General features: G+C 46.2%; 1 protein-coding gene across 1 annotated transcript; it reads left to right on the top strand.

Moving 5' to 3' along the window:
• Positions 1-30: 30 nt before the first annotated feature.
• LOC105496341 (family with sequence similarity 83 member D) lies at positions 31-27,930 on the top strand. Its single transcript, XM_011766688.3, has 4 exons — positions 31-694; positions 16,941-17,108; positions 22,501-22,625; positions 26,171-27,930. Exons 1-4 carry the CDS (start codon positions 32-34, stop codon positions 27,150-27,152), a joined length of 1,938 nt encoding a protein of 645 aa, XP_011764990.2. The 5' UTR covers position 31; the 3' UTR covers positions 27,153-27,930.
• The last annotated feature ends 36 nt before the right edge of the window (positions 27,931-27,966 follow it).

The following is a 27,966-nucleotide window of genomic DNA, read 5'->3' as shown; positions in this document are numbered from 1 at the left end:
TTAGCAACCCCAGCATCGCAGCCAATAACGCATGAGGGGGCGGAACCGTAGAGGCTTGCGCCCCGCCTCGCTCCGCTATTGGAAGGAATGCAGCCAATGGGAGAGTCGAGGCGGGGAGGTGCGGCCAATGGCGCGGGCCTGTTTGATTCAAAGGTTGCCTATAAAGTGGGCCTGCAGGCTGGTTCTTGTCCGAGGGCTGTCGCGTCCGAGTGCCGCTATGGCTCTGCTGTCCGAGGGCCTGGACGAACTGCCGGCTGCCTGCCTGTCTCCGTGCGGGCCGCCCAACCCGGCCGAGCTGTTCAGCGAGTCACGGCGCCTGGCTCTGGAGGAGCTGGTGGCCGGCGGCCCCGAAGCCTTCGCGGCCTTCCTGCGACGCGAGCGCCTGGCTCGCTTCCTGAACCCCGATGAGGTGCACGCCATCCTGCGCGCGGCGGAGAGGCCAGGAGAGGAGGGCGCGGCGGCGGCGGCCGAGGACTCGTTCGGCTCCTCGCATGACTGCTCGTCTGGCACCTACTTCCCCGAGCAGTCGGACCTGGAGCCGCCGCTGCTGGAGCTCGGCTGGCCCGCCTTCTACCAGGGCGCCTACCGCGGCGCCACGCGCGTCGAGGCCCACTTCCAGCCCCGCGGCACGGGCGAGGGCGGCCCCTACGGCTGCAAGGACGCTCTGCGCCAGCAGCTCCGCTCGGCGCGAGAGGTGAGCGGCCCTCCCGGGCCCTGGGTCGCACGGGAGACCCCCTTCAAGAATGGGAAATTGAGGCCTGCGGGGAGCACAGGCCGGGGCGACTACCTCCTCAGCTCCCTACCGGAAGCGCGGGCCACGGGGTCCCGGGGTCCCCGACTCACACCCCACTCTGCGTGTCTTCCCCGGATCCCCCGGGCCGCTCCTGGTGGCAGGGGATAGTGGGGAAGCCTCGGTTCCCAAGGATAAGAATTGTGTCCGGGTTCCATCTCCTAACGTTCATATCCCTGAAGGAGGGACCAGAAGTACTCCCAGCTCCAAATTTCAGTTGAAATCAAACTTGGAAAATTGCCGATTTCCCTGGCTGTCAGCCAACGCTACATCCCACTTTCAGGAGCTTCTTAGGAGACTCATTACCAAAGAACTTACCTAGGGAAAGTTCCAGGAAGGTGGTCTCCAGAGACAACTACGGGGCATTAGGAATCAATTATTATTGCTAATTACTTTCACGCATCTTATGTTGTAAAAAGCAGATAAACACAAGTGGCAAAGTGAGACCCCTGCCGCTTTTTCTTTCTTGTCTTTTTTTTTTTTTTTCTTTGAGACAGAGTCTCACTCTTTTGCCCAGGCTGGAGTGAAGTGGTGGGAACTCAGTTCACCGCAACCTCCGTCCCCGGGTTCAAGTGATTCTCCTGCCTCAGCCTCCCAAGTAGCTCGGATTACAGGCGCCTGCCACCACTCCCGGCTAGTTTTTGTATTTTTAGTAGAGACAGGGTTTTGCCATGTTGGCCAAGCTGGTCTCGAACTCCTGACCTCAGGTGATCCACCCTCCTCGGCCTCCCAAAGTGCTAGGATTAAGGCGTGAGCCACTGCGCCCTGCCCCCTGCCGCTTTTTCTACTGCCAGAGACTGGAGGGGAAATTTGCCGCTGTGAATGAAAGGGGCAAGGAGTTTTCCATAGGCTGGGTCTGTGCCAGATTGCAGTGGTCTCCTAAAATGCAGATACATTTGCATTAGATCGGCTTCTGTATTCATAGTGGGTTTTGGTCCTACTGTCTGACTCAGTATGGCATGGTCATGGGCACAGTGGAGGTCTTGTCTGCTTGCCAGCCTCGATGAAGCTGCAGCAGGGTGTTGGGGATCAAGGAGGAAGAAGGCAGCCTGCATGTGGGTGTGGCAGAACAGTACGGTGGCAGACACCTTGGTCTGGAACCATGGTCAGGTTGCTTGCTGACTGGCAGTGCCCGGCTTCCTGGCTGTCTGCCTGTGCCAGGGACATGGCAGATAAAGCCCCAGCCATGGTAAGACTTGCGAGGGCTGGTACATGAGTGTGTCTGACTGTGGGTGAAGACACCAGTGCATTGTCAGGTTGACATGTCCAAGTCCAAGCCCCAATTCTCACCAATGTTCTTAATATTCTTTCCCTGACTGGTGGGGTTGCAGTGGTAGTGGATACAGTGACCTAGTGCCTTGCTTTTGAGGGAGTGGTTGTGGGCTGCAGCTAGGCTTTTACCAGCCCTGAGGTGCTTTAGGTGGGCTGAGGGTTTTTTGATGCAGTAGACATTTTCCTTGCGGGTTCAGTGAGAAGATTAAAAAGATGGAAAAGGCAGACTTGTGTAGGTATGCATTCCCAAAGCTCACCTCCAGTAGAACTTGAGCACTTGGAACCTGAAAAATGTAAAGAACTGGTCTATATAGTGAGAGCTGTGGATTGTTCTAGTCTTTTGCCCATCCCAAAATTTTAGTGATAGCAAAGGGGCACTGGAACCAGAGGCCAGAGGGAAATTAAACTCACGTGCTGGCCTGAGGAGGGGATGGAGCCGGGAGCTCAGACTCTCCCTCATCCCATGGGCGTTTTGTAATACTGACATTTCCAGATAGAACCTGCTGCCCTAGTCTAGCTACCCACAGTTCCCTCTGAGATGCTATATTTGGAACGTGGGCAGTTTAAACTGAGAAAGTTACCTTTAAATCCGATGAGTATTGGCTGGATACGGTGGCTCAAGCCTGTAATCCCAGCACTTGGGGAGGCTGAGGTGGACGGATCACGAGGTCAGCAGTTCGAGACCAGTCTGGCCAACATGGTGAAACCCCATCTCTACTAAAAATACAAAAATTAGCAGGGCGTGGTGGCACGCATCTATAATCCTAGTTACTCGGGAGGCTGAGGCAGGAGAATTGCTTGAACCTGGGAGGTGGAGGTTGCAGTGAGCCGAGATTGCGCCATTGGACTCCAGCTCTGGGCGACAGAGCACGACTCCGTCTTGGGAAAAAAAAAAATCCAATGAGTATTTTCAGTAGGTCGAATAGATGCCAAATTATTTGCTTACTCATTGCCTGCTGTGTATCAGACACTACCAGGCCTGGGACCACAGGAGAAGGCATCAACCTTGCCAACACTTGAGGGTAGACAGTGTGCTGATGGGAAGCAGTGAGGAGTCTGCTACAGGTACTGCGGAAAGGGCTGAAGAAAGAAAGTCTGTGGAGTGGCAGTGACCTCAGAGCTGGGTTGGGCTTGCCAGACCTAGGGTATGGGGGCTGGCCCACAAGTGTTTAAGGAACTGGAATGTTTGGGGGCAGCCAAATTCCCCATAGCGGGTTAGTGGTAGGAGAGGAAGCTGGGGTAAGGGATGCTGAAATGAGTTGGGTTTGAGACAGTGCTGAATTTGAGGTCCCAGACGCTCTTTTGTTGAGAAAAAAAAAAAAAAGAAAAAAAAAGCCAGGCATGGTATCATGTGCCTGTAGTCCCAGCTACTCAGGAGGCTGAGGCAGGAGGATTGGTTGAGTCTAGGAATTCGAGGCTGTAGTGCACTATGACCATGCTGTGAATGGCTACTGTGCTCCAGCCTGGGCAACGTGGGGAGACCCTGTCTCTTTAAAAAAAAAAAGTAATGCTTTCTATTTGCCAGGCACTGTTCTAAGTAATCCCAAGGAAGGTGCGATTATCATCTTCATTTTACAGCTGATAGAACTGGGGCATAGAGAAGTTAAGTAGCCCCAGAGTCATGCAGCTAGAGAATGAAGGACCCTGTACTCAAATTGAGGCACAGAATGTCTGAACCACTGTTAACAACCACACTCGCTGTGGAGGATTCAGGAGCCTGTGCTCGGGTGGGGAGAGGTGACAGAGAGCAGATCTGGTGGTTGGCTAAGTGCTACCACTGTTTAAGGGCATGCATTGTGAACAAGGGAGTGGCTGTGTCACCTTGACCACATCCTTTGAAGTCTAGTACCTGTGACAGCAAGGATCATAAAGGTGTAGGTCTTAGGCTGCTTTCAGGATGAAATGAGAAGCTGTTCTGCATCCGTGTTCTGATGGCAAAGGTACCTAATGGTGATATGATTGAGCATTTAGAATGGGTCAGTTTCTGTGCTAAACCCTTGACCTGAATTACCTCATTTAACTCTTCAAACCCTGTGAGGAGGCCACAATTAAGAAAAGACCAGGCACAGAGAAGTTAAGTAACTTGCCCAAGATCACACAGTTAGCATGGGACAGAGCTGGGCTCAAGCCCAAGTCTGTCTAGTTCCGGCTCTGAAGCGCACATGTTTTTTTTCGTTGTTGTTGTTATTTATTTTTTTTAAGACAGTCTTGCTCTGTCACCCACGCTGGAGTGCAGTGGCATGATTTCAGCTCACTGCAACCTCCACCTCCTGGATTCAAGTGATTCTCCTGACTCAGCCTCCCAAGCAGCTGGGATTACAGGAGCACACCACCAAGCCCAGCTAAATTTTGTAGGGTGTTTTTTTTTTTGTTTTTTTTTTTTTTGAGACAGAGTTGCTCTTGTTGCCCAGGCTGGAGTGCAGTGGCATAGTCTCGGCTCACTGTAACCTCTGCCTCCCGGGTTCAAGCGATTCTCCTACCTCAGCCTCCCAAGTAGCTGGGATTACAGGCGCCTGCTACTAATTTTTGTATTTTTAGTAGAGACGGGGTTTCATCATGTTGGCCAGGCTGGTCTTGACCTTGTGATCCGCCTGCCTCAGCCTCCCAAAGTGCTGGGATTACAGGCGTGAGCCACTGTGCCTGACCACTGAAGCCCACACTCCTAATCCCTACAGCACACAGCCTCCCTGCCATGAGGAAGGATTGGAGCTTTGTTAGTTTTCAACAGGCTGAAGGTTTGTAACAGTTGAAGATTGGGACTTTTTAATTTCCATGTTGCGTATTCTATGAACAGGAAAATGACAGTGACTAGACCTGTCCTTTTCAGGAAGAAAACGAGGTGGTCAGTTTTTAGAGGAGGAGGCATTAAGGCTGGCAGAGAACCTCCTCAACCCATCAAGTGGGGAAGGTGGTTAATGATGCCAGAAGAATATAAGTCTCTGGGTTTAGGTTTTGTAAACTAGAGTGCGTTTTCCTCTCCCTGTGAAAGATGGAGCCAGATAGATACTTCTGGTACCTGGAGCAGAGGGATCTATGGGAACCTTTTGGTGGGTGAATGAAGGAACTTTGAATGCCACGTGAACGGTCCCACTTAACCCCAGAGGTTGGGGCCAGGCTGCAGTAGAGCAGGGTCAGAGCTCAGCGTTTGCCCCGTGCAGCTTTATTTGCCCTCACTAAGGTGGTCTGGGGACCACCTTGCATCTTCAGGAATGTCTCTGGAAGAAGCCAGAATATGAAGCTCCTTGACCAGAGTATAGGCACAGGAAGCCAGGGTTACTTGGTAAATGGCAGGGCCTAATCCTGGCTTTGCAGCCTAAATGGCTGGTTCTGGCATAGGCTTTATCCAGCAGCTCTCTGACCACACAGAATCACTCAGTGTGTCTGATACATAAAAGGTGCTCAGTAAATACTGTAGGGGCCTATTATGTGCAGCTTTGCTCATTCAGCTACATGCTTTAAGGAGAAATAAAGGGTGGGAGAAAGGGAGTGGGAGGTAGGAAGAAAAGTAGTTCAGGTGATTCTGTCTGCCTTTCTACTCAGCAAGTATTTGTCCCTGGGTGGCTGTGCCTGGGGGTTGTGAATCTGCCATCCCCTTCCTTGACACTGTTTCTATATACCTTTCAAAGTGTGGGCATTCTGCCACACTAAATGAGATACAGTGTTTAAAAACAAATGGTTTGGCCATGCGTGGTGGCTCATGCCTGTAATCCCAGTGTTTTGGGAGGTCAAGGCTGGAGGATTTCTTGAGGTCAGGAGTTTGAGACCAGTCTGGGCAACATAGTGAGATCCCGTCTCTACAAAAAGTTAAAAAATTAGCTGGGTGTGGTGGCATGTGCCTGTAGTTCCAGCTACTCAGGAGGCTGAAGCAGGAGGATTACTTGAGCCCAGGAGTTGGAGGCTATAGTAAGCTATGATCATGCCACTGCACTCCAGCTTAGGTGACAGAGCAAGACCCTGTTTCTAAAAAATAAATAAAAACACAATTATGTGTAGCATGGCTTGAATACAAGCTGGCTGCTTACCAGGTGCTTAGGCGAGCTTCACCAAAACTGGAGGAAATACTGCTTTGAACCTTTTGAGAACCCATATGTTTGCTTCCTAAGGAAGTTTTTGGATAATCTTGAACTATGCAGGATATTTTCCCCACGTACTTGCTCTAGGTCCACCCCTCTACCACTGTATCTATTGATGACTCATTCAGCTTTTTGCCTCTGTTGCTATGTGAACTGGGATTTGGCTGAGCTGTGGCCCCTTGCCTGGAAGGGCTATGTAGTGTCATTTTGGCAATGTGCTTATGAATTGGCTGTCCGGCTATTCCAGTTTGTTGAATGGGAGTTCAGAGGCAAAACTGGTACCACCAGGAGGTTCCAATTCCTCAGAGTCACCTTTCTTACCAGTGCCTATTCCCTATGCTCTTTTGTTCCAAAGAGGCCCCTTTTGCTATGACCTCACCCTCGGGCATCCTCTTGATAACCTGAGCGTTAGTAGTTGGGATCATTGCATTCCCAGAGAGCCCTGCCAGGAGGAGCAGCAGCTAAGGAATCTGTTGGGGGCCCCTGGCATGTACTTGGATGTATCTGAATTAAGGCTTTCCTGTTCTTGCATAACTTTCCTCTGCATTACAGTAGAGCCTGTGTGGTGTGATCAGTTTCTGTTCCAAATGCTCGTGTCAGCCCCAAGCAGGGCTTCTCACCCTCAGCACTATTGACCTTTTGGGTTGGATAATTCTTTGTCCTGAGGGTCTGTCCTGTGCATTGTAGGATGTTGAGTAGCATTCATGGCCCCCATTCACTCGATGCCAATGGTATCCCTCACCCCAGGTAGTCATGATATTCAGTGTCTCCAGAGGGGGAAATAGGGACTTACTGATGAATGGGCACAGAGTTTCTGTTTGGGGCTATGAAAAAGTTTTAGAAACAGATAGCCTGGGCGTGGTGGCTCACGCTTGTAATCTCAGCACTTTGGGAGGCCGAAGTGGGTGGATCACGAGGTCAGGAGTTCGAGATCAGCACAGCCAAGATGGTGAAACCCATCTCTACTAAAAATACAAAAATTAGCCGGGCATGGTGGCAGGTACCTGTAATCCCAGCTGCTTGGGAGGCTGAGGCAGAGAATTGCTTGAACTTGGGAGGCGGAGGCCGTAGTGAGTGGAGATTGCTCCACTGCACTTCAGCTTGGGCAAAAGAGTGAGACTCTGTCTCAAAAAAAAAAAAAAAAAAAAAAAACAGATAGTAGTGATGGTTGTGAATGTAATTATTGCCACTACGTTGTACACTTAAAAATTATTAAGATGGCAAACTTATCTATTTTACCGCGATAAAAAATGTCTCCAGACATTGCTAAATGTCCTCTGGGGGCAAAATCGCCCCCAGTTGTGAACCACTGGCCTAGAAGTTCTCACTAGTGCATCATTATGGGATGTTACCCACTGGACTGAAGTGTTGCTGCTGTTTATCCCTTCCTTTTGATTTCATGTGTCAGGTTAAGGATTTTAGAATTTAGCCATTTCTTTTAAAAAATATTGTGGTAAAAAATACATAGCAAAATTTACCCTTTTAACCAATTGTAAGTGTATAGTTCAGTGGCATTAAATAGGTTCACACTGTTGTGCAGCTGTCACTAGCAGACATCTCCAGAGCTGTTTCAGCTTCCCAAGGTGAAACTCTGTACCCATTAAACACTAGCTCCTCATATTCTCCTTTCCCAGCCCCTGGCAACCACCATTCTACTTTCTGTCTGCCCCTTCCTTCCTTCCTCCCTTCCTTCCTTCCTTCCTTCCTCCCTCCCTCCCTCCCTCCCTCCCTCCCTCCCCCCATCCCTTCCTTCCTTCCTTCCTTCCTTCCTTCCTTCCTTCCTTCCTTCCTTCCTCCCTCCCTCCCTCCCTCCCTCCTTCCCTCCTTCCCTCCTTCCTTTTTCTTTCTTTTTCCCTGTTTCCCTCTTTCTTTCTTTCTTTCTCTCTCTTTCTCTTTCTTTTTCTTTCTTTCTCCTTCCTTCCCTCCCTCCCTCCCTCCCTGCCTCCCTTCCTCCCTCTTTCTCTCTCTCTCTTCTTTTTTCTTTTCTTTTCTTTTCTTTTTTTTCTTTCTTCTGTTTCTTTTCTTTCTCTGTCTGTCTCGCTCTGTCGCCAGGCTGGAGTACAGTGGTGTGATCTTGGCTCAATGCAACCTTTGCCTCCCGGGTTCAAGCGATTCCCCTACCTCAGCCTCCCGAGTAGCTGGGACTACAGGTGCCTGCTACCACACCTGGCTAATTTTTTGTATTTTAGTAGAAACAGGGTTTCACCGTGTCGGCCAGGATGGTCTCGAGCTCCTGACCCTCGTGATCTGTCCTCCTTGGCCTCCCAAAGTGCTGAGATTACAGGTGTGAGCTACCGTGCCTGGCCTCTGTCCGCCATTTCTTTATTCTTTTCCTTTAGTGTCTAGCAGACAGTAAGGAAGCTGTAGGATTCTTCTCTGACTGCTTTATGGATAGAGCGTACGTTATTTCAGGAAAAAAGAAAGCAAAAACCAATGTAGTGGGTATATTGGCTTAAAAAAATCTTGAACCCCGACTCTACTAAAAATACAAAATTAGCCGGGCGTGGTGGCACATGCCTGTAATCTCAGCTACTTGGGAGGCCGAGGCAGGAGAATAGCTTGAACCCGGGAGGCAGAGGTTGCAATGAGCCAAGATCGCGCCATTGCACTCCGGCCTGGGCAACAAGAGTGAAACTCCGTCTCAAAAAAAAAAAAAAGAAAATTCTTGATGCAAATGATATAACCTTCAGAAGGGAATTTGGCAATATCTAGCAAAATTTCAGTTATATTTACCCATTGATCTAGCACTTCCACTTCTATGTATCTAGATACATTGGCAAAAATATGAATAGTTGGCCGGGCGCGGTGGCTCAAGCCTGTAATCCCAGCACTTTGGGAGGCCGAGGCGGGTGGATCACGAGGTCAGGAGATCGAGACTATCCTGGCTAACATGGTGAAACCCCGTCTCTACTAAAAATACAAAAAACTAGCCGGGCGTGGTGGCGGGCGCCTGTAGTCTCAGCTACTTGAGAGGCTGAGGCGGGAGAATGGCGTGAACCCGGGAGGCGGAGCTTGCAGTGAGCCGAGATCACGCCACTGCACTCCAGCCTGGGAGACACAGCGAGACTCCGTCTCAAAAAAAAAAAAAAAAAAAAAAAAAAATGAATAGTTGTAGACAATAGGCCATGTGTTGCAACACTAATTATAATAGCAGAACACAGGAAAAAGTTTAGGTGTTCATCAGTAGAGGGTGAGTTCATCATTGTGAATAAACCAATTTGTCTCTGCAGTGGAATATCCTGTAGCTCCAAGAAGGAATGAAGACTAGCTCTGATATGCGGTATCTAGAATGGTACTGACCAATGTGGTAGCCACATGAGGCTATTAAAGTTTATATGGATTAAAATTAAGTAAAGATTCAGTTCTGTCATCTTGGAAGGTTCTGTTGGGCCACACTAGTCTAGAACAATGTATATTCCATGCTACCTTTTATCTATAGGGGGATATAAACACATATACATAGGTATGTACATAGTATACTTGTTTATATAAAACAAATATGTTTATATACACCTATGTATACTTGTTTATATTAAAAATGGAAGAATAAACAAAAACTATTGGAAATATTATCTCAATGGGGAGGGAGGGACAAGGATGGAAACTAGGTATCTTTGAAAGTACCTTGTTTTGTAAATTGGATTTTGGAACTAGGCAAATGTTTTACATACTTATAAAAACAACTCAAAATGAGAAGCCCTCCTCCCCCTACCCCCTAACTTCTTGGTGCTTTTCCCTCCCCTTTGAAAAGCCCGCCTGCTTGTATACTTCGTGCTGGAATAGTACAGATTACTGAATAGTGGTCAGTCCCTCCACAGGTCAGTAAAAACTTTGCTCCCGCCACCCTCTGGTGACCCTGCCAGCACTTTCATCTGATACTTAAATTGTTTTATTTGTTTGCTTGTTTGTTTGTTTGAGACAAGTTCTTATTCTGTTGCCCAGGCTAGAGTGCAGTGGTGCAATCATGACTCACTGTAGCCTCGACCTCCCAGGCTCAAGTAATTCTCCTGCCTCAGACTCCCAAGTAACTGGGACTTACAGGCACATGCCACCACGCCCAGATCATTAAAAAGTTTTTTGTGGAGACGGGATCTCAACTGTGTTGCCCAGAGTGGTCTCAAACTCCTGGCCTGAAGTGATCCTCCCACTTCAGCCTCCTAAAGTGTTGGGATTACAGACGTGAGCCACTGTGCCTGACCTAAATTGTTAATTTGATAATAGCCTCTGAAACAGAGGGAAAACAGTATATACAAGCAAGTTTAGGTTTCGCTATGGGAATTTACATTCTTTTTTGTTTTTAAACTCCAAAGATGTCAAGATAGTTACTTAAAGGTTTTTAACAAAATCCCAAGGAGATCATTTCTGTTCTATTAAAACATGTAATACATGGGGAGAAAATATATCTTTTGCTTTTTTAGCAAGAGGGTCCCTCGAGAGTAAGGAGAGGAAGTGAAGGAGCAATGGAGGCCATGTGGTCAGCTGGGAGAATGCAGCGGCCAGCATGTTATTGACTGCAGCACAGGCTGACATATCTTTGAACGTGTGCAGATCTTTGGTGGAATTCCAAGCATGTTGCACACCTGACCTCACTTTATGACTCTGGAAGGGAAGGGAGGGAAACTGAGGTGCAGTGAGAAGGGGTGATCGGTACGAACTTCCTGCTTCACACAGAGGAAGAAGAGCTGGAATGAGAACTGGAATGACTGGCCCTGAGGGGCCTCTTGGGGCTGCATATGTGCCTGGTCAGAGCCCAGACCTGCCCATTGAGTGTGTATGAATCACTGACTTCGAAGAGCTGGAAGGGGCCTTGTTTCAAGGACACTGAGACTCAGATGGAATGGCTTGTCCAGGGATAGTGACAGAATTGGGACTAAGAATATGAGTAGCTACCATTTGAGGGCTTTCCATATGCTAGGAACTGCCAATAAACACTATGAGGTAGGTAGTCTCAATCATCCGTGGTGAGCTCGAGCCCATGCACTTCATGGGCTACGCTGCTGAGCCTTTAGTGTTCGTTCTAAGCTCCCAATCATGTGAAGAACTGCCCATTAAACTTGTTTGGAATGATATAAAATACTGAGTGTAGTACTTTTCTTAGATGACTGCAGAGTCACACAGACCTGGGTTGAAATTCCAGCCCTTGTACTTGCTTAAGTTTGTCACCTTGAACAAGTTACCTAACCTCTTCAAGCTTTGGCTTTCTCATCTATAGATTGGGGATGATAGGTAATGGGGTTTTGAAATCTCTAGATAGCACTTTTGAGCTTTTGTGCAAGAAGGCAAGCAGAGGCCGGGCGCGGTGGCTCAAGCCTGTAATCCCAGCACTTTGGGCGGCCGAGACGGGCGGATCACGAGGTCAGGAGATTGAGACCATCCTGGCTAACACGGTGAAACCCCGTCTCTACTAAAAAAATACAAAAAACTAGCCGGGCGAGGTGGCGGGCGCCTGTAGTCCCAGCTACTCGGGAGGCTGAGGCAGGAGAATGGCGCAAACCCGGGAGGCGGAGCTTGCAGTGAGCTGAGATCCGGCTACTTCACTCCAGCCTGGGCGACAGAGCGAGACTCCGTCTCAAAAAAAAAAAAAAAAAAAAGGCAAGGAGAAAAGAGTTCAGTTCTACTTGGCAAGTAACATAAACAGGGTCTGTGACCTTCCCAGAGACCAAGAAGGCCATCATGATGTCTGCTGTTCAACTACATAGGTTCCCAAGTCCCTTGGTACAAATCAGGAGGGGATAGGTAGAAGGACTGAGAGAGATAGGCTTGAGATTTGTCACCTGAGATGATGTGCACAGGTGCAGTTGCTCCAGATATGGCTGGAGAAGTGCAGGAACAGTGGGGTGCTGCATTAGGCTGGCCATTAGGCCCCTGACTAGCTGAATACGTCCTCCTCACATCTCCTGTTGTAACTGACTTGCACTGAGTTGCAAATTGCAAATGGGTGTTGATCCTGGAAGGGACTCTTGAAAGTCACCACTCTCATGACTTTCTAGCCCTTAGAGAGTGGGTGGGCTCCACGCAGCACAGACTGGGAGAGTGCCATGACTGTGGGCACTTGATGTGCAAGGGCTGCCTGCCTTCCAGACATGCCTTTGTCCTTTGCACATTATGCCTCCAGGAGTGGGAGCAGTGGCCAATTTCCACATCAGTATTCAAGTCCAGGTGTATTTCTGGGCCCACAGGATGCAGCATGAGCACCGGACACCTAGGAGATGCATCCTGGCTTGGAAAGCAGGACTCAGCCGGTTAGTGGATGAGTCCAGGTCATTGCTCAGCTCAGTGAACAGAGTGTCCCTTCAGTCTAGCCCCAGGTCTAATTCAGCTACGCAGGAATTGGTTGCATGAGGGCTGGGACATAGGAATAGGGGGATGGGGATGGGGATTTGAAGGAAGACCTTCCTACTGATTGCTTCTACAGTAGGACTGTGGACTTTTCCTCTGTAAAAGACAAGTACTTTTGACTGGGCATGGTGGCTCATGCCTGGAATCTCTGCACTTTGGAAGGCCAAGGTGGGTGGATCACTTAAGCTCAGAAGCTGGAGGTCATCCTGGGTAACATGGTGAGATTCTATGGCTACAAAAATTAGCCAGGTGTGGTGGCATGTGCCTGTAGTCGCAGCTACTTGGAAGGCTGATGTGGGAGGATTGCTTGTGCTTTGGAGGGGGAGGTTGCAGTGAGCCGAGATCACACCACTGCACTCCATCCTGGGCGATGGGGTGAAACTTTGTTTCCAAAAACAAAAAATAGATGAATACTTTGAAGAGTCCTGCTTTAGTAAGAAAGGAGTGGGTGCTGGGTATAGGGGGAGTCAGGGAAAGAAAAACCTCCATCAACTCTACACACCCTGAGGATGTTAAGGACTAGTGTTCAAATCCAACACGCAGGAAAGGGTGAGGCTTTAAAACCAAACGGTGGAACAAATAGCAAATTAGGTATTTACTCACCATATAACAAAGGTGTTGCACAATTGTTTTGTTAAGTGGTGAATCAAAATTCAGCTTGGTGGTGCCTTGTGCTGTGGGCCCCTGGGCGCATGCCTCTGCCCCCAGCAGGTCTCTAATCCAGCAGCTGGGCTGGGTTTTTCTGGTCTTTGTTTCCCAGAAGCACTGAGGGTACGTGTCCATTGGCCCATCACACTCTGTTACCCCTGGCTTGTCTCCTGTCTCATTAGACTGCGTTCTCGAGGACAGGGATTGACACTAGATCCTCAGTGCTCAACACCTGCCTGCCTCGATTGGGTCCACCCTGAAGATTTGAAAGAAGAGTGGGAAATCAGAGAGGCAAGCAGGTGTGTGCGTTTTCCTCTTTAGCTTTCTCCCGTGAGCACTACTCTCATTCTTACACCTGCATATTCCAGACCTCTTTCTGAAGGTTTTACTGCCACCTCAAAATTCATTTCGAAGCCCACCCCTCGCTCTTGCTTCTTGTCTTGTGTTTCCTGTTTCCTTGTATCTGAATATCCCTCTCCCTGTCATCCTCAGCCCATGTCACCCACTGCTGGGCTCTCCCATGGCTTCCTTCCCTGTTCTGCAACCTCATTGCTTCTTGCCTGCCACTGATTTTCCTTCTTCCCTCTTCTGCAACCCTCATTGCTTCTGCCATGTCACTGATTTTTCTTCATTTGGTCTCTAGTCCTCCTAAACATTTATTGAAGTTGCTTAACCTAAAGAATATCCACGTGACTGACGTGTTGTAGGTCCTGTGTTGGAGGAGGTGGGGCCAGACTCTGACCTATACCAGTCTCTTCTGGCATCAGTTTCTCCCATCCTGTTGGATGCTTCACTTTGAACTCATTACTCTTATACAGGCAATGTGGAGAAGTTTGAAACTGATTCCTCAGTTGGCATTCGGGGCCTTCTGTGATCTTGCTCATTCATCCATCTTTTCCAGTCATGTCCCGTGACTCCCTTTCATACATGCTGTACATTCCAGCTAGACTGGTACATACCCCGTCATTCCCTACCTCTTCCTTTGTCATCATATGGCTTCCCGTGGGAATGCCTTCTCCTCCCTTCACTTCTCCCATGCCCTTGTCCAAGTGTCCTTGTGATTCAGCTCAAATGCCATCTCCTCCAGGAAGCCTTCCCTGCTCTTATCTGGTAAGCATTTGAGTACCTATAGTGCCTATAGTCCACCACTGGAGGAGACACCTTGTTTTTGTTTTGTTTTGTTTTGTTTTGTTTTTTGAGATGGAGTCTTGCTCTGTTGCCCAGGCTGCAGTGCAATGGTGCGATCTCGGCTCACTGCAACCTTCACTTCCTGGGTTCAAGTGATTCTTGTACCTCAGCCTTCCTAGTAGCTGGGATGACAGGTGCATGACACCATGCTCAGCTAACTTTTTGTATTTTTAGTAGAGACAGGGTTTTACCATGTTGGCCAGGATGGTCTCAAACTCCTGACCTCAGGTAATCCACCCACCTTGGCCTCCCGAAGCACTGGGATTATAGACATGAGCCACCATGCCCAGCCCCCTTAGTTTAATTGCTTAAGCTATATATATCATTTTGCCTCTCTGCATCCTGTGTCCTCTCCTTGAGGTAAGTTGGGTCTATGTCAAATTCCTCATAGCCATCTTTCTGCCTAGTGCAGTGTGCAGCCCACGGTGGGCTCTGAGGAGGTCTTGGCTGCATAATAGCACCCGTTTCCTGCCTTGCCCTCCTGTGCTAAGCCCTTTCCATGCTTTATTTCACTTAATCCTCACAGCAGCCCTTTGACCCAGATGCTATTAATTGTATCCTCCTGAGGAGGAAACTGAGGCTCAAGAGATTAAGCCACTTGCCCAAGGTCACAGAGCTGGTAGGTGGTAGAGCTGGGTTCTCTGCCCAGACCTTTTGTCTTTAATCCCTGCTGTATGACCCGAATGAGTAGGATGAATAGGACTGTCAAAATAGGATGTGTAAAGCCAGTGGAGGATATAAACTTCCGAGGATGCCATGAGTTCAGAAAGAACGTTTCTCGTTTTTTAAATCACTGTGTTCAGTGGGTTTCAGCCTTGCTCTTTACCAAGAATAGCCCATAGCTTACAGCATCATTAAAAGGGGTGGGGAGGGAAAGGCAGCAGGAGAGTAACTGGTCTTCTCGACCCCCTCACAGCAGTGACTTCCCAGGAACTGGCATTTCAAGGTCTCACATCCTAGTAGACCATGCCCTGGAGTGTTGGAGAAAGACATCCAAATTGCCTTTTTGTCTCTTTATTCCTTCTTTAGTTCCCCAAATCCTTAAGGAGTAATGACTGTCATGTACTGTCCTGAGTCCTCTGGGACCACAGAAATGAATCAATCCCATTCAAGAGCCTTTGCTGCAGTAGAAGGAGTGAAACCCATAAATGAATAATCCTAACTTTCAGAAAAAGAGTTAATGTGATTCTGAGAGACAGGCTTTTACTGTTGAAATGGGGAGGAAGGAGAAACCCATATAGCTCCAGACTACAGAAGAGCTCCCAAGCCTTGGTTTCCTTAGTTAACACCCCCGGCTTCTGACTCAGTTTGTCAGGACCTGTTTCTAAGCCTGGATGTTTGGACACCCCCACTGCCTTGCCAGGAGTTTGCTGAGGACCTTGGTTTTAAGCCTGCAAAGGGTGTGATTAGAGGCATTGTGGCTGGAGCAGCCTGTCTTTAAAAGAGCGAGGAAAGCTGAGCAGTGTCTCCCTGTGTTGAACTGTCTGGACAGCTCCAGCTCGGGACTGGTAAAGTGAATAAATGAGCAGATACTAAGGGATCCTTTGTACCTTGTACTTTATGTAACATAGTCATTTAATTCTTGATACAACCCTATTTTGCAGCTAAGGAAACAGACATTTGAAACAGCTGTAATTTGCCCAAGAATGCATGGCTAAAAGGTGGCTCTTAATTGTAGTCTGATGCTAGGTGTGGAAAATCACTTGGGAGGCATGAATGGAGCCACATTGTTGGGGAGTAGAAAGGCCTACTCTGAGCTTAAGGGCAGAATCCTTAGGAAATATTTCCCTGTTCTTTGCTATGGGCTTGCACTGTGGACAATACCAAAGAACTGCAGAGAGAGCCTTTTACTGAGGAGAGCCGGTGTGGTGGAAGCCATTTGGTTAGAACCTGCCCAACAGACAGCTGATCAGGCCTGGCTGGTGGAAAGAACAGAATGTTAACAAATGTGGTATGCAGTAGGAGGGAAGCAGAAGATGGGAGAATCCATGGGCCTGCTTTGGTTGCTTTCAAGTCATGAGTTGATGGTGAATGGGGCAGGCCTTAAAAAAGTCAGAGATTAAGATTTAAAACCAGACAATAATTTAAAAAGTAGATTTCGAGATTGCTACCCCCAAGAAGGGCCCTCAGAGAGAATCTAAGGTTTTATTTACTTGTTTAACGGACAGCAAACTGAATCCTGGTGGGGAAATCTACAAGCCAAAGATAACAGTGTGTTACCCACAGAACCAGACAGCTTGCTGATCTGAATTAAGCCTGTAAGACAGGGGTTTAGTGGAGGAATAGAAGGTGAATGGAGCAGGTTCATAAGAGAGCAAGGCAGTGGATTGATGTGTATTTTTGAGAAACCTGCCAGCATGAACAGTTTAGTTGGGAGTGTTAGCTCCTAGTGACAGCATGGAGTGTTAGCTAGGCCAAGTCAAGATTTGTAGGATACGGGGCCCAGGTGTCTTTGGAGGTGCAAAAGAGTCTATGGTGAGGGGAGCACCAATACTGCAGAAGCAGGAGGGAAGGATAACTGTTGGATAGGGATCATTTCCCAGTTCTGAGTGGAGTCCAGAGTCCAGACAGCATGCTATAAGGTGGTGTCCTATAAGCTGACCATGTGCTCTTCCCCGTTTCACCTGTAGGTGATTGCAGTGGTAATGGATGTGTTCACAGACATCGACATCTTCAGAGACCTTCAAGAAATATGCAGGAAACAGGGAGTCGCTGTGTATATCCTTCTGGACCAGGCTCTCCTCTCTCAGTTTTTGGATATGTGCATGGATCTGAAAGTTCATCCTGAACAGGAAAAGGTTTGTGGTACACTATATCCAGTTTCACCACAGTCAACGAATGTGACTAAGCATCCATGATCTACAAGGTGGTTGGTGGCAGTATCCCTGTTTACAAGGAAGGGACTGAGGATGTGAGCAAAGTCATTTGCCTGGTCTTACAAAAAATGGACAGTACCTGTGACCTGGCAATTCTCCTAGGAGATGAAAATATAGGCCCCCACAAAAATTTGTGTATGAGTTTTATAGAAGCATTATTCATAAAGTCAAAGAGTGGAAACAATCCAATGCCCATCAACTGATAAATGGTTAAATGATATGTTGTCTATTTATACAATAGCGTACTATTCAACCATAAAAAGGAATGAAGTGCTGATACATGCTACAGCATGGATGAACCTGCAAACATGCTAAGTGAAGGAAGCCAGTCGCAAAAGACCACATATGATATTATTCCATTAAGTCAGAATAGGGAAATCTATAGAGACATCGATTAGTGGTTGCCTAGGGCTGGGGAGTTGGAGGGAAGGACGGGGTTATTGCTAACTGATGAGAATGTCCTGAAATTGACTAACGGTGATGGGGGTTGCGTACATCTGTGGATATACTAAAAACTACAGAATTTGTGTTAATTGTATGATCTGTGAATTAGATCTCAATTAAGCTGTTGAAAGAAATGCTAGGATTCAAGACCTTGGCCTCTCCCCTGTATTGTCCTGCCTCTTAATAGAGCCTGGACCAGCTCCCTTGTTGAAGGCCCGAAGGCCACCCTGGAAGCTGCTGCTTTTGACAGTAGTTCCAGGAGGCTGCCCTTTTAATCACGGCAACCAGTATTTGTTGAGCTCCCATTCTGTATTTGGCACTGCTCCATGCTTTTTTTTTTTATTTATTCTGAGACAGAGTCTTACTCTGTTGCCAAGGCTGGAGTGCAGAGGCACAATCTAGGCTCACTGCAACATCCCTCTCCCAGGTTCAAGCGATTATCCTGCCTCAGTCTCCCAAGTGGCTGGGATTACAGGTGTGCAACACCACACCTGGCTAATTTTTGTATTTTTAGTAGAGATAGGGTTTTGCCATGTTGTCCAAGCTGGTCTTGAACTCCTACCTCAGGTGATCTGCCTGCCTCAGCCTCCCAAAGTGCTGGGATTACAGGTATTAGGCCCCGCGCCCAGCCTGCTCTGTGCTTTTAACAGATGTTATGTAACTGAATTCTGGCAGCAGCCCTATCAGGTAAGTGGCATCTGTGTTTCAGATCAGGAAATAGTGACATAGAGAACCCAAGTGTCCACAACTGGGGTCTGCCTCCTCCTATGTCTGCCTCCAACCCCAGTGTCTGTAATCAGTATCACATGCTGCTGCTGTTCATTTCACATTATTGTAAAATTAGATTTTATGTCTATTTCTCTGATTCTGAAAATAAGTGTTTCAATGGAAGCCTATACAGCATAGCTAGCTTGGTCACTTTCATGGAAAGAAGCAAGAAAAATTGTCATATTTATTACAGAATTTTTTTTTTGTTCTGTTTTGTTTTTTTGACATGGAATTTCACACTTGTTGCCCAGGCTGGAGTGCAATGGCACGATCTCAGCTCACTGCAATCTCTGCCTCCCGGGTTCAAGCAATTCTTCTGCCTCAGCCTCCTGAGTAGCTGGGATTACAGGTGCTCGCCACCACATCCAGCTAATTTTTTGTATTTTTAATAGAGACGGGGTTTCACCATGTTGGTCAGGCTGGTCTCAAACTCTTGACCTCAAGTGATCCATCCGCCTCGGCCTCCCAAATTGCTGTGATTACAGGCGTGACCCACCACGCCCGGCCCAGAATTTGTTTTTTAAAAATTAAGCAACCCATCGCTTCTCGGCCTTTTGGCTAAGATCAAGTGTAAAAATTAAGCAACTTAACCTGTGAGCTTCAGAACTTTATTTGTTCATCACCTGAGCATCTATTATGCATCGAGTACTAGATATAAAGCAGTCAGCAAAACGAATTTAGTCTTTGGTACTATAAGTTATTGCCTAAGAGACTCTAACTTACCACCTTGTTATTACCAAGCAATTTGATTTACAAAATTCAGATTCTCCCACAGAGTTCTTGTTGATTGCCTCATGATAAAGACAGGATTGGGGTTTAGAGACCAATTGAGATGAGACAGCCATGTAACCCAACAGGTGGTTAGAAAGTGAGGCCAGGTGGACCCAAGGAAGATACACTTTGGCATGGAAAAGAGCATTATCAGCTAGTCAGGTGAAGAAATTGAAGGTGTCAGTGTTTAATTTCAAGGTGCTCTTTCTATAATTAAAGCTGTGCGTTAGCAGAGAAATCACAGAATTGTTCTGGCCACAACTTTGATCAAGTGATTTTCTTTGATTTATCTACTAGACAGAAATCTATGAGCAGGTACCAGTTCAGGTGCCTACTGTTGGTTGCTGCCTTCATAGGTGTCCAGATCCTCTGTAGGGGGATTTAAGAAGGCCTATTTCTCTGGCTTCCCCAGTTTTTGTAGTCTTACTCCTTCCTGGGGAAACACTGTCTTCTGGTTGCTTGTGTCTCCTGTGCCTGTCTGTGCTAGTGAATTTCTGCCCTTGCCGTATGGGGGCTGATTTCCCCATGCTTTGCCTCTGTAGCTGGTTCAGAATGTTGGGTTGTGCTGTCTGTAGGAACTTGGTCACACATTGATGTGCAGGCACTCATGAGTGCTTTGGCCACGATCACAGAGGCATGTACAACATGCAGATGTGTGTCAAAGGGAAAGATACACAAAACCACACCTAATCTGCCCATAATGGTATTTTTTATGCTTATTATATGTTGATCCTTTACGACTTGGCTCAGGGGTCATCACCTCCTCCAGGAAGCTCTCCTCCCACCAAGTCCAGGTGTATCTCTATGACATTCCCTAGTCGTCTTTTTTTTTTTTTAATTTTTATTTTGAAATAATTTAAGATTTATAAAGAAGTCACAAAAATAATATAAGAAATTCCTGAATACTCTTAGCCCAAGTTCTCCACATGTTAACATCTTACAAACCTCAGTACAAATAACAAAATCAGGAAATAAACTTGATATCAATACTATCTAATTTACAGAGTTATACATTTCCTCATCATTCCACTAATGCCCTTTTTCTGGTCCAGGATCCAATCCAGTCTAGGATCACACCTTACATTTAGTTGTCAAGTCTTCTGCATATCATTTAATCTGGAACTGTTTCTCCATCTTTCTTTGTCTTTTAGGGTCTTGACCCGCCCCCCCTCCCCCCCTCCGCTGCCCCCACTCCATTTTTTTTCTTTTTTTTTTTTTTAAAGAAATGAGGTCTCACTATACTGCCTAGGCTGGTCCTGAACTCCTGGACTCAACTGATCCTCTTGTATCAACTAGCCTCCCAAGTAGCTGGAACGACAGACATTTGCCACCGTGCCCGGCTGGGTCTTGACACCTTTAAAGAACACTAGCCAGCAGGGCATGGTGGCTCACGCCTGTAATCCAAGCACTTTGGGAGGCCGAGGTGGGCAGATCACCTGAGGTAGGAGTTCGAGACCAGCTTGGCCAACATGGCGAAACCCCGTCTCTACTAAAAATACAAAAAAATTAACTGGGCGTGGTGGCAGGTGCCTGTAGTCCCAGCTACTTGGGATGCTGAGGCAGGAGAATCACTTGAACCTGGGAGATGGAGCTTGCAGTGAGACAAGATCATGCCACTGCACTCCAGCCTGGGCAACAGAGCCAGACTCCACCTCGGAAAAAAAAAAAAAGCTAGCCAATTTTTTGTAGAATTTGGGTTTGTCTGATGTTTTCTCAAAGTTAAATTCAGATTACGCATTTGATAAGAAGACCACAGAAGTGGTATTATGTCTTGCCATAGTTTTGTTTTGTGTTTTATTTTTAGCTTATTTTGAATATTGATAGATTAACAGAAGTTGCAAAGATTGCACAGAAAAGTTTCATGTACCCTTCACCCAGTTTCCCCAGATGTTACATCTTATGTAACTTACGGTACAATGTCAAAACCTGGAAATTGACATTGGTACAATGTGTGTATACAGCTTTGTGCCATGTTATCATCATGCATGCACATCCAGACAGCAGTTTCCATCACCACAAAGATCTCCCTCCTCCTCCTCCTTTATATAGTCACATCACTCCCATCTCTTTAACCCCTAGCAACCACTAATTTGTTCTCTATTTCTATAATTTTGTCATTTACAGTCTATTATATAAATGGAATTATACAGTATGTAACTTTCAAGATTGGCTTTTTTCCCCTCATCACAGTGTTTTTGAAATCCATCCAAGTTGTGCATGTATCAACAGTTTGTTCCTTTTCATTGCTGAGTATTTATAGTATCTTATACCATTCAGCCACGGAAGGACATTTGGATAGTTTCCAGTTTTTGTCTATTATGAATAAAGTTGCTGTGAACATGTGTAGAGGTTTTGTGTGGATATAGGTTTTCATTTCTCTGGATGCTGTTATGTGTTATTGTAGTTTCTAAATCATTCAATTAGTTTCTCTCTCTTATTCTAGTCCTTGAAGGTAAGGAGCATGCCTTACATCTCTGTTGTCTCAGGGCTTGGCACATAGTAGGGGCTCTCTATGTTTATGGAATCAATGAGTCAAACAATTTAATTTAAATGTGTAAGATTTTTAATGATATAGAACCACTGGTCTGCTCCAGAGAATGCAAATTGTTGTAGTATTTTGTATGCCATTGCTTATACATTTATGTGTGTCATTTTACAGGAATAATTATGCATACATGTGCAATATATTGCCCCAGCATACCACCACCAGTGTACCTTTTTGGTAATTATGTATTTGTAGGAGATGTGACATTGCTCGTTAAGCCACATGTGATATGAGTGTTTCTGCCTCAGCAGGCCTGTACTAGAGAACGCCTATCCTATGTTCCTCTTCTCCATACCCATTATGGTGTTGAGGGTGAGTGAGGATGGACTGGTACTCTGATGTGATGCCATTAAACAAACAAGTTGGAGGAAAATCAGCTTAGCTTCTTTCAGATTTTGTTAAAATATTCTTTATTACTGGTGTGTTTTCTTTGATGATTTTATCCCACACATTTTGCTTCAGAATCATTTTTCGAATTCTGTTGTTTAGTATCCCAAAAAGGTTCGAAAAGAAGGCATACACACATGAACTAAGGGTCTCAAAAGTAAATATAAGAAAAGAACAGATGAGAAGAAGGACCAAATGTAGACGTAACATCACTTGAGGCTTGAGAACTGTTTGGCTAGTGTACCGTGTGTACTGTCACTAAATGGTATCCCTAAGCCACGCATCTGCCAATAATTATATCTGGGAATTGTAAACTCAGCCTTTTTGTCTTAATCATTTGCTCAACGGATGAGTATTGCTGAATTGTTTGTTTATATTTCTCCCACTCCCCACCAACAGCTGATGACAGTTCGGACTATCACAGGAAATATCTACTATGCAAGGTCAGGAACTAAAATTATTGGGAAGGTTCACGAAAAGTTCACGTTGATTGATGGCATCCGTGTGGCAACAGGCTCCTACAGGTAAGTTTCTAACCCGTCCAAGGCTTATTAATCTAAACTCTTAAAAAGCATGTCACGTAAAGGTAAAAGCCTTTTCCTCTCAATGGGAGCCTGTATGGCCACGCATTCTGATATGCACACATCTGTGTATACGAGCTGGTTATCAAAGCCTCCTGTTAGAGGCAGTTTGGGTGAGGGTCACCTCCCCTGTCCTGTAGTCCATAGATTAAAATGCAGAAGTTGAACTTGTATTGAGACAACACAGTCAGCAAGTCCTAGATTTCAAGCCTTGACCCAGGTCTGCAGGGGACAAATTGGGGATTAACAGCAACACACAATCTGGAATCCTGGTTCCTTAGGGATCTGGACCTAGCTTGCCCTGGTCACTCGAAGGTAGGGGCAGTTGCAGGCATCTCCATTAGGGTTGAAAGCAGAGCCAGAGCTGTCAGCTTTAGACTAAAATCCTATATGTTGCTTCAAGCCTTGTAATTTAGCACTTTAGAAAATACTGATTATGTTTCTGACCCACCTTTGAAGTCTCACATTGGCAATGGCATCTGAAGGTAGAGAGCAGGGAGGTTGAAGAGAGGGTGGGGATAATGAGTGGTTTACATCAATCTCTAGAATTTGTGCCATTTTTACGTATGTGGCTCCAGTGGTTGTATGTTTTGCTGCCTCTGCAGTAGATTGTCTAATGGTTTGCATGAGGTGTGTCTGTAGAATTTTAAAAAGAAAACCCCATTTTTGAAGAAACATACAACCCTGAGTGATAATTACATGTCAGCCCTGGGTAAAGGTAGAAATGTGAAGACTTGTGGAAGATGAAGCAGTAAGATCAAGAAAATTTTGACACCTTTTTAAACAATACTCTCATTGCTCAGAATAAAATTTGAACTTTCTTCACCAAAGAGGCTGTTGGAAAAAACAAATATGAACTCTTTTTCTTGGAATTTCCTTTTGTAAGAAGTTTATTTTTAAAAAAAATTTTTTTTTTTAACCCAAATAAAACCCAAGTAGGATTTATCTATATTAACTAAACTTAACTACAAATGGTTTTTGGCTGTTCTAAAATATAAAAACTACACTCTTCAAATGAAATTGATGACGATGATAGCTTCCATTTGTTGAGGACGTTTTATAATCTTGGTGTTGGATAGGTGTTTTATTTACATTATCTCATCGAAGGCTTTTTTTTTTTTTTTTTTTTTTTTTTTTGAGATGGAGTCTTGCTCTGTTGCTCAGGCTAGAGTGCAGTGGCGCCATCTTAGCTCACTGCAACCTCTGCCTCTCAGGAGTGATTCCTGTGCCTCAGCCTCCCGAGTAGTTGGGACTACAGGCATGCCACCATGCCTGGCTACTTTTTGTATTTTTAGTAGAGATAGTGTTTCACCGTGTTGGCCAGGATGGTCTCAGACTCCCGACCTCATGTGATCTGCTGGCCTTGGCCTTCCACAGTGCTGGGCTTACAGGTGTGAGCCACTGTGCCCAGCCTCATTGAAGGCTTTCAAAAGAATCTTCCTTCTCAGGCTTTGAAGGCAGTTTTCAGGGGGACTTTGCATTAGCCAGATTTTTGGTTACAGGAGACAGAGTTGACTGTGTTTTATGATCTCTATTTGAAACCTATTCCGGTACAAATACCACCATTAGTGGGGTGATGGCGAGTGTCAGCTAACTCTCAAACGTACTGACTTGAAGAACTTGGAAGGAAGCATAGGAAGTTACAGTTGGTTTTCAGTTCACCTTGACCTAAGACCCACACACTGATCAGAACACTGTCTCCTGATTCTGATGTTTTCGAGTTGATTTTTGTTCTTAGGTAGGCTCTCCCTTTAAAGTCAACAATCCTGGCTTTCTTTTTTTTTTTTTTTTTTTTTGAGACAGAGTCTTGCTTTGTTGCCCAGGCTGGAGTGCAGTTGTGCGATCTCGGTGCTCTGCCGGCTCCGCCTCCTGGGTTCACGCCATTCTCCTGCCTCAGCCTCCTGAGTAGCTAGGACTACAGGTGCCCGCCACCACACCCAGCTAATTTTTTTTTTTTGTATTTTTAGTAGAGACGGGGTTTCACTGTGTTAGCCAGGATGGTCTCTATCTCCTGACCTCATGATCCACCTGCCTCGGCCTCCCAAAGTGCTAGGATTACAGGCGTGAGCCACCGCACCCGGCCAGATCCTGGCTTTCTTACATGGTCTTTAGTAGCTGTCTCCCAAAGGGTGAAACACTTTCACTCAGAATTGCTATCAATCCCTTCTGTCAGAATCCATTTGACAAAGAAAAAATAAATCTCTAAAAAATTACTTGGCTCGGGTGGGATTACATGCCCAACCTGAATGAATCCCTGCATCCGAGGGAATAGGATACTCTGGCCAGTCTGGACCATATGCCTGCCCCTATTGTGGTTGGAGAGAGTATGATAATGAAAGCTTTCTGGGGTACACGTGGGTGTGAGTTCTGCTAGCAGACAAGGGAGGCGGGGAAGGGACACTGGACAGGCAAGGGCACATGGCCACTAATCAGCTCTAACATGTTTTGAGCCATGGTGTTTTGTGAAAATGGCAGCATAGCCCCATGACTGTGGGTCCTCCACTGTTAGGAAGACTGCTTCAACAGCCACAAGGACAAGCTTGAGGGCAGGAAGGCATGTTACCACTCAAACAGTAGCAAGGAGCAGGGCATTAGCAATTCATAGGGCCTGGGGCCTGATATGGGGTCCATTAGTAGCTCCCCACTGTGATAATCCCTTTATCTGGTTTCCGTACCTTTAAAATGGGGGTGCTGGCCTAGTTTTCTTACCTTACAATGGGGATGCTGGCCTAAATACTTACAAGCCCTACTTTTTATTTTTAATTAATTAATTAATTTATTTATTTTTTGAGACGGAGTCTCACTCTGTCATAGAGTGTGCAGTGTCATGACCTCGGCTCACCGCAACCTCTGCCTCCCGGGTTCAAGCAATTCTCCTACCTCAGCCTCCTGAGTAGCTAGGATTACAGGCATGCACCACCATGCCTGGCTAATTTTTTGTGTGTTTTTACTGGAGACAGGGTTTCCCCATGTTGACCAGGTTGGTCTTGAACTTCTGACCTCAAGGGATCTGCCCACTTTGGCCTCTCAAAGTGCTGGGATTACAATCGTGAGCCACCGCGCCTGGCCCCCTTTCTAGTTTTTAAAAACTCTGAGGCAAGGACCAGGTGAGGTGGCTCATGCCTGTAATCCTAGCACTTTGGAAGGCTGAGGTGGGAGGACTGCTTGAGCCCAGGAGTTCAAGACCAGTCTGAGCAATATAGCAAGACCCCATCTCAAACAAAACAAAACAAAACAAAAAAAACCCTCTGAGGCTGAGCATTTAGTGTGTTTGTTAAACAGCTGGCCTTTTTACTTTTATGGTAACACACATATGTGTTATATATATGTTAAGGCTAGTTAAATGCATGCAAATGTTAGGTATTGTATCACCAAAGTTGTGACCCTTATGTGGTAAGATACCTGTGCTATATTATTCAGATGGACAGTGAGTAAACCAAAATTGCTCATCCTTACCAGCTGCTGTTTGTTTCTTTTTAATCCTTAAGTTTTACATGGACAGATGGCAAATTAAACAGCAGTAACTTGGTAATTCTGTCTGGCCAAGTGGTTGAACACTTTGATCTGGAGTTCCGAATCCTGTATGCCCAGTCCAAGCCCATCAGTCCCAAACTCCTGTCTCACTTCCAGAGCAGCAACAAGTTTGATCACCTCACCGACCGAAAACCACAGTCTAAGGAGCTCACCCTAGGCAACCTGCTGCGGATGCGGCTGGCTAGGCTCTCCAGTACTCCCAGGAAGGCGGACCTGGACCCAGAGATGCCCGCAGAGGGCAAGGCAGAGCGCAAGCCCCATGACTGTGAGTCCTCCACTGTTAGTGAGGAAGACTACTTCAACAGCCACAGGGACGAGCTCCAGAGCAGAAAGGCCATTGACGCTGCCACTCAAACAGAGCCAGGAGAGGAGATGCCAAGGCTGAGTGTGAGTGAGGTGGGAACACAAACCAGCATCACCACAGCGTGTGCTGGGACCCAGACTGCAGTCACCACCAGGATAGCAAGCTCTCAAACCATGGTTTGGTCCAGGTCGACCACCACTCAGACTGACATGGATGAGAACATTCTCTTTCCTCAAGGAACTCAATCTATGGAAGGGTCACCAGTCTCAAAAATGTCTGTATCAAGATCTTCCAGTTTGAAGTCTTCCTCCTCTGTGTCTTCCCAAGGCTCTGTGGCAAGCTCCACTGGCTCTCCTGCTTCCATCAGAGCCACTGACTTCCACAATCCTGGCTATCCCAAGTACCTGGGCACCCCCCACATGGAACTGTACTTGAGTGACTCACTTAGAAACTTGAACAAAGAGCGGCAATTCCACTTCGCTGGTATCAGGTCCCGGCTCAACCACATGCTGGCTATGCTGTCAAGGAGAACACTCTTTACTGAAAACCACTTTGGCCTTCATTCTGGCAATTTCAGCAGAGTTAATTTGCTTGCTATTAGAGATGCAGCACTTTATCCTTCCTATCAGTAACTACTCCGTGTTCAGACTCCTGGTTTCTTCCAGGCTTACAGTGGACATCATCAGCTTCCTGCTTTAAAAAATATCTTACGTCCCTAATTGCCTTTCTTTTACCTGACTTTGTCACCTTTGTTGTCTTTGAATTCTATAGGCTGCATATTCTTTTACGTGCTTTGTTTTGTTTTTGTCATGTATGTACCAGGTATTGGTTTTACGGTTTAAACACTATGGATACAGGTTTATTTTTTTTTTCTTGTTTTTTTTTTTTTTTTGCACAATTTTAATAGTCATGCACTACATAATGATGTTTCGGTCAATGACAGACCACGTATATGATAGCAGTCCCGTAAGATTATAATACCGTATTTTTACTATACCTTTTCTATGTTTAGATACAAATACCATTATGTTACAGTTGCCTACAGTATTCAGTGCAGTAACATGATGTACACGTTTGTAGCCCAGGAGCAACTGGCTATACCATATAGTCTAGGTGTGTAGTAGTTATACCATCTAGGGTTCCGTAAGTACACTCTGTGCTGTTTGCACAAGGACGAAGTCACCTAACAACACATTTCACAGAATGTATCCCTATCATTGGGCAACACGTGACTGTATTAATCTCTTAAGGAGAATGCTTAGGTGTTCTAAGTCTAACTCAGGTGAGAGATGAAATATGTTTTGCATTTTTCTCAGGTTATATGCTTTTCCGCTTTAAAGGTTTGAATTACCAGCATTTTTGTGATCAAAATCCTATTTAGAAAAAATAAAACTACTTTTTATCTCTTTAGAGTATCTGTGTTCTTAGCATTAAATAAATATAAAC

The sequence above is a fragment of the Macaca nemestrina genome, chromosome 15 (assembly GCF_043159975.1).
Source record: "Macaca nemestrina isolate mMacNem1 chromosome 15, mMacNem.hap1, whole genome shotgun sequence".
NCBI classification, from domain to species: domain Eukaryota; kingdom Metazoa; phylum Chordata; class Mammalia; order Primates; family Cercopithecidae; genus Macaca; species Macaca nemestrina.
The sequence above is the reverse complement of the archived record's forward strand: the minus strand, read 5'-3'. Positions and strand labels throughout refer to the sequence as shown.

Excerpts from the sequence above, each read along its gene's own strand:
- LOC105496341 (XM_011766688.3), top strand. The coding sequence starts at position 32 with ATGAGGGGGCGGAACCGTAGAGGCTTGCGCCCCGCCTCGCTCCGCTAT. Across the intron at positions 17,109-22,500 it reads TTCATCCTGAACAGGAAAAG|CTGATGACAGTTCGGACTAT; the intron begins GTTTGTGGTACA and ends CCCCACCAACAG. Across the intron at positions 22,626-26,170 it reads GTGGCAACAGGCTCCTACAG|TTTTACATGGACAGATGGCA; the intron begins GTAAGTTTCTAA and ends TTAATCCTTAAG.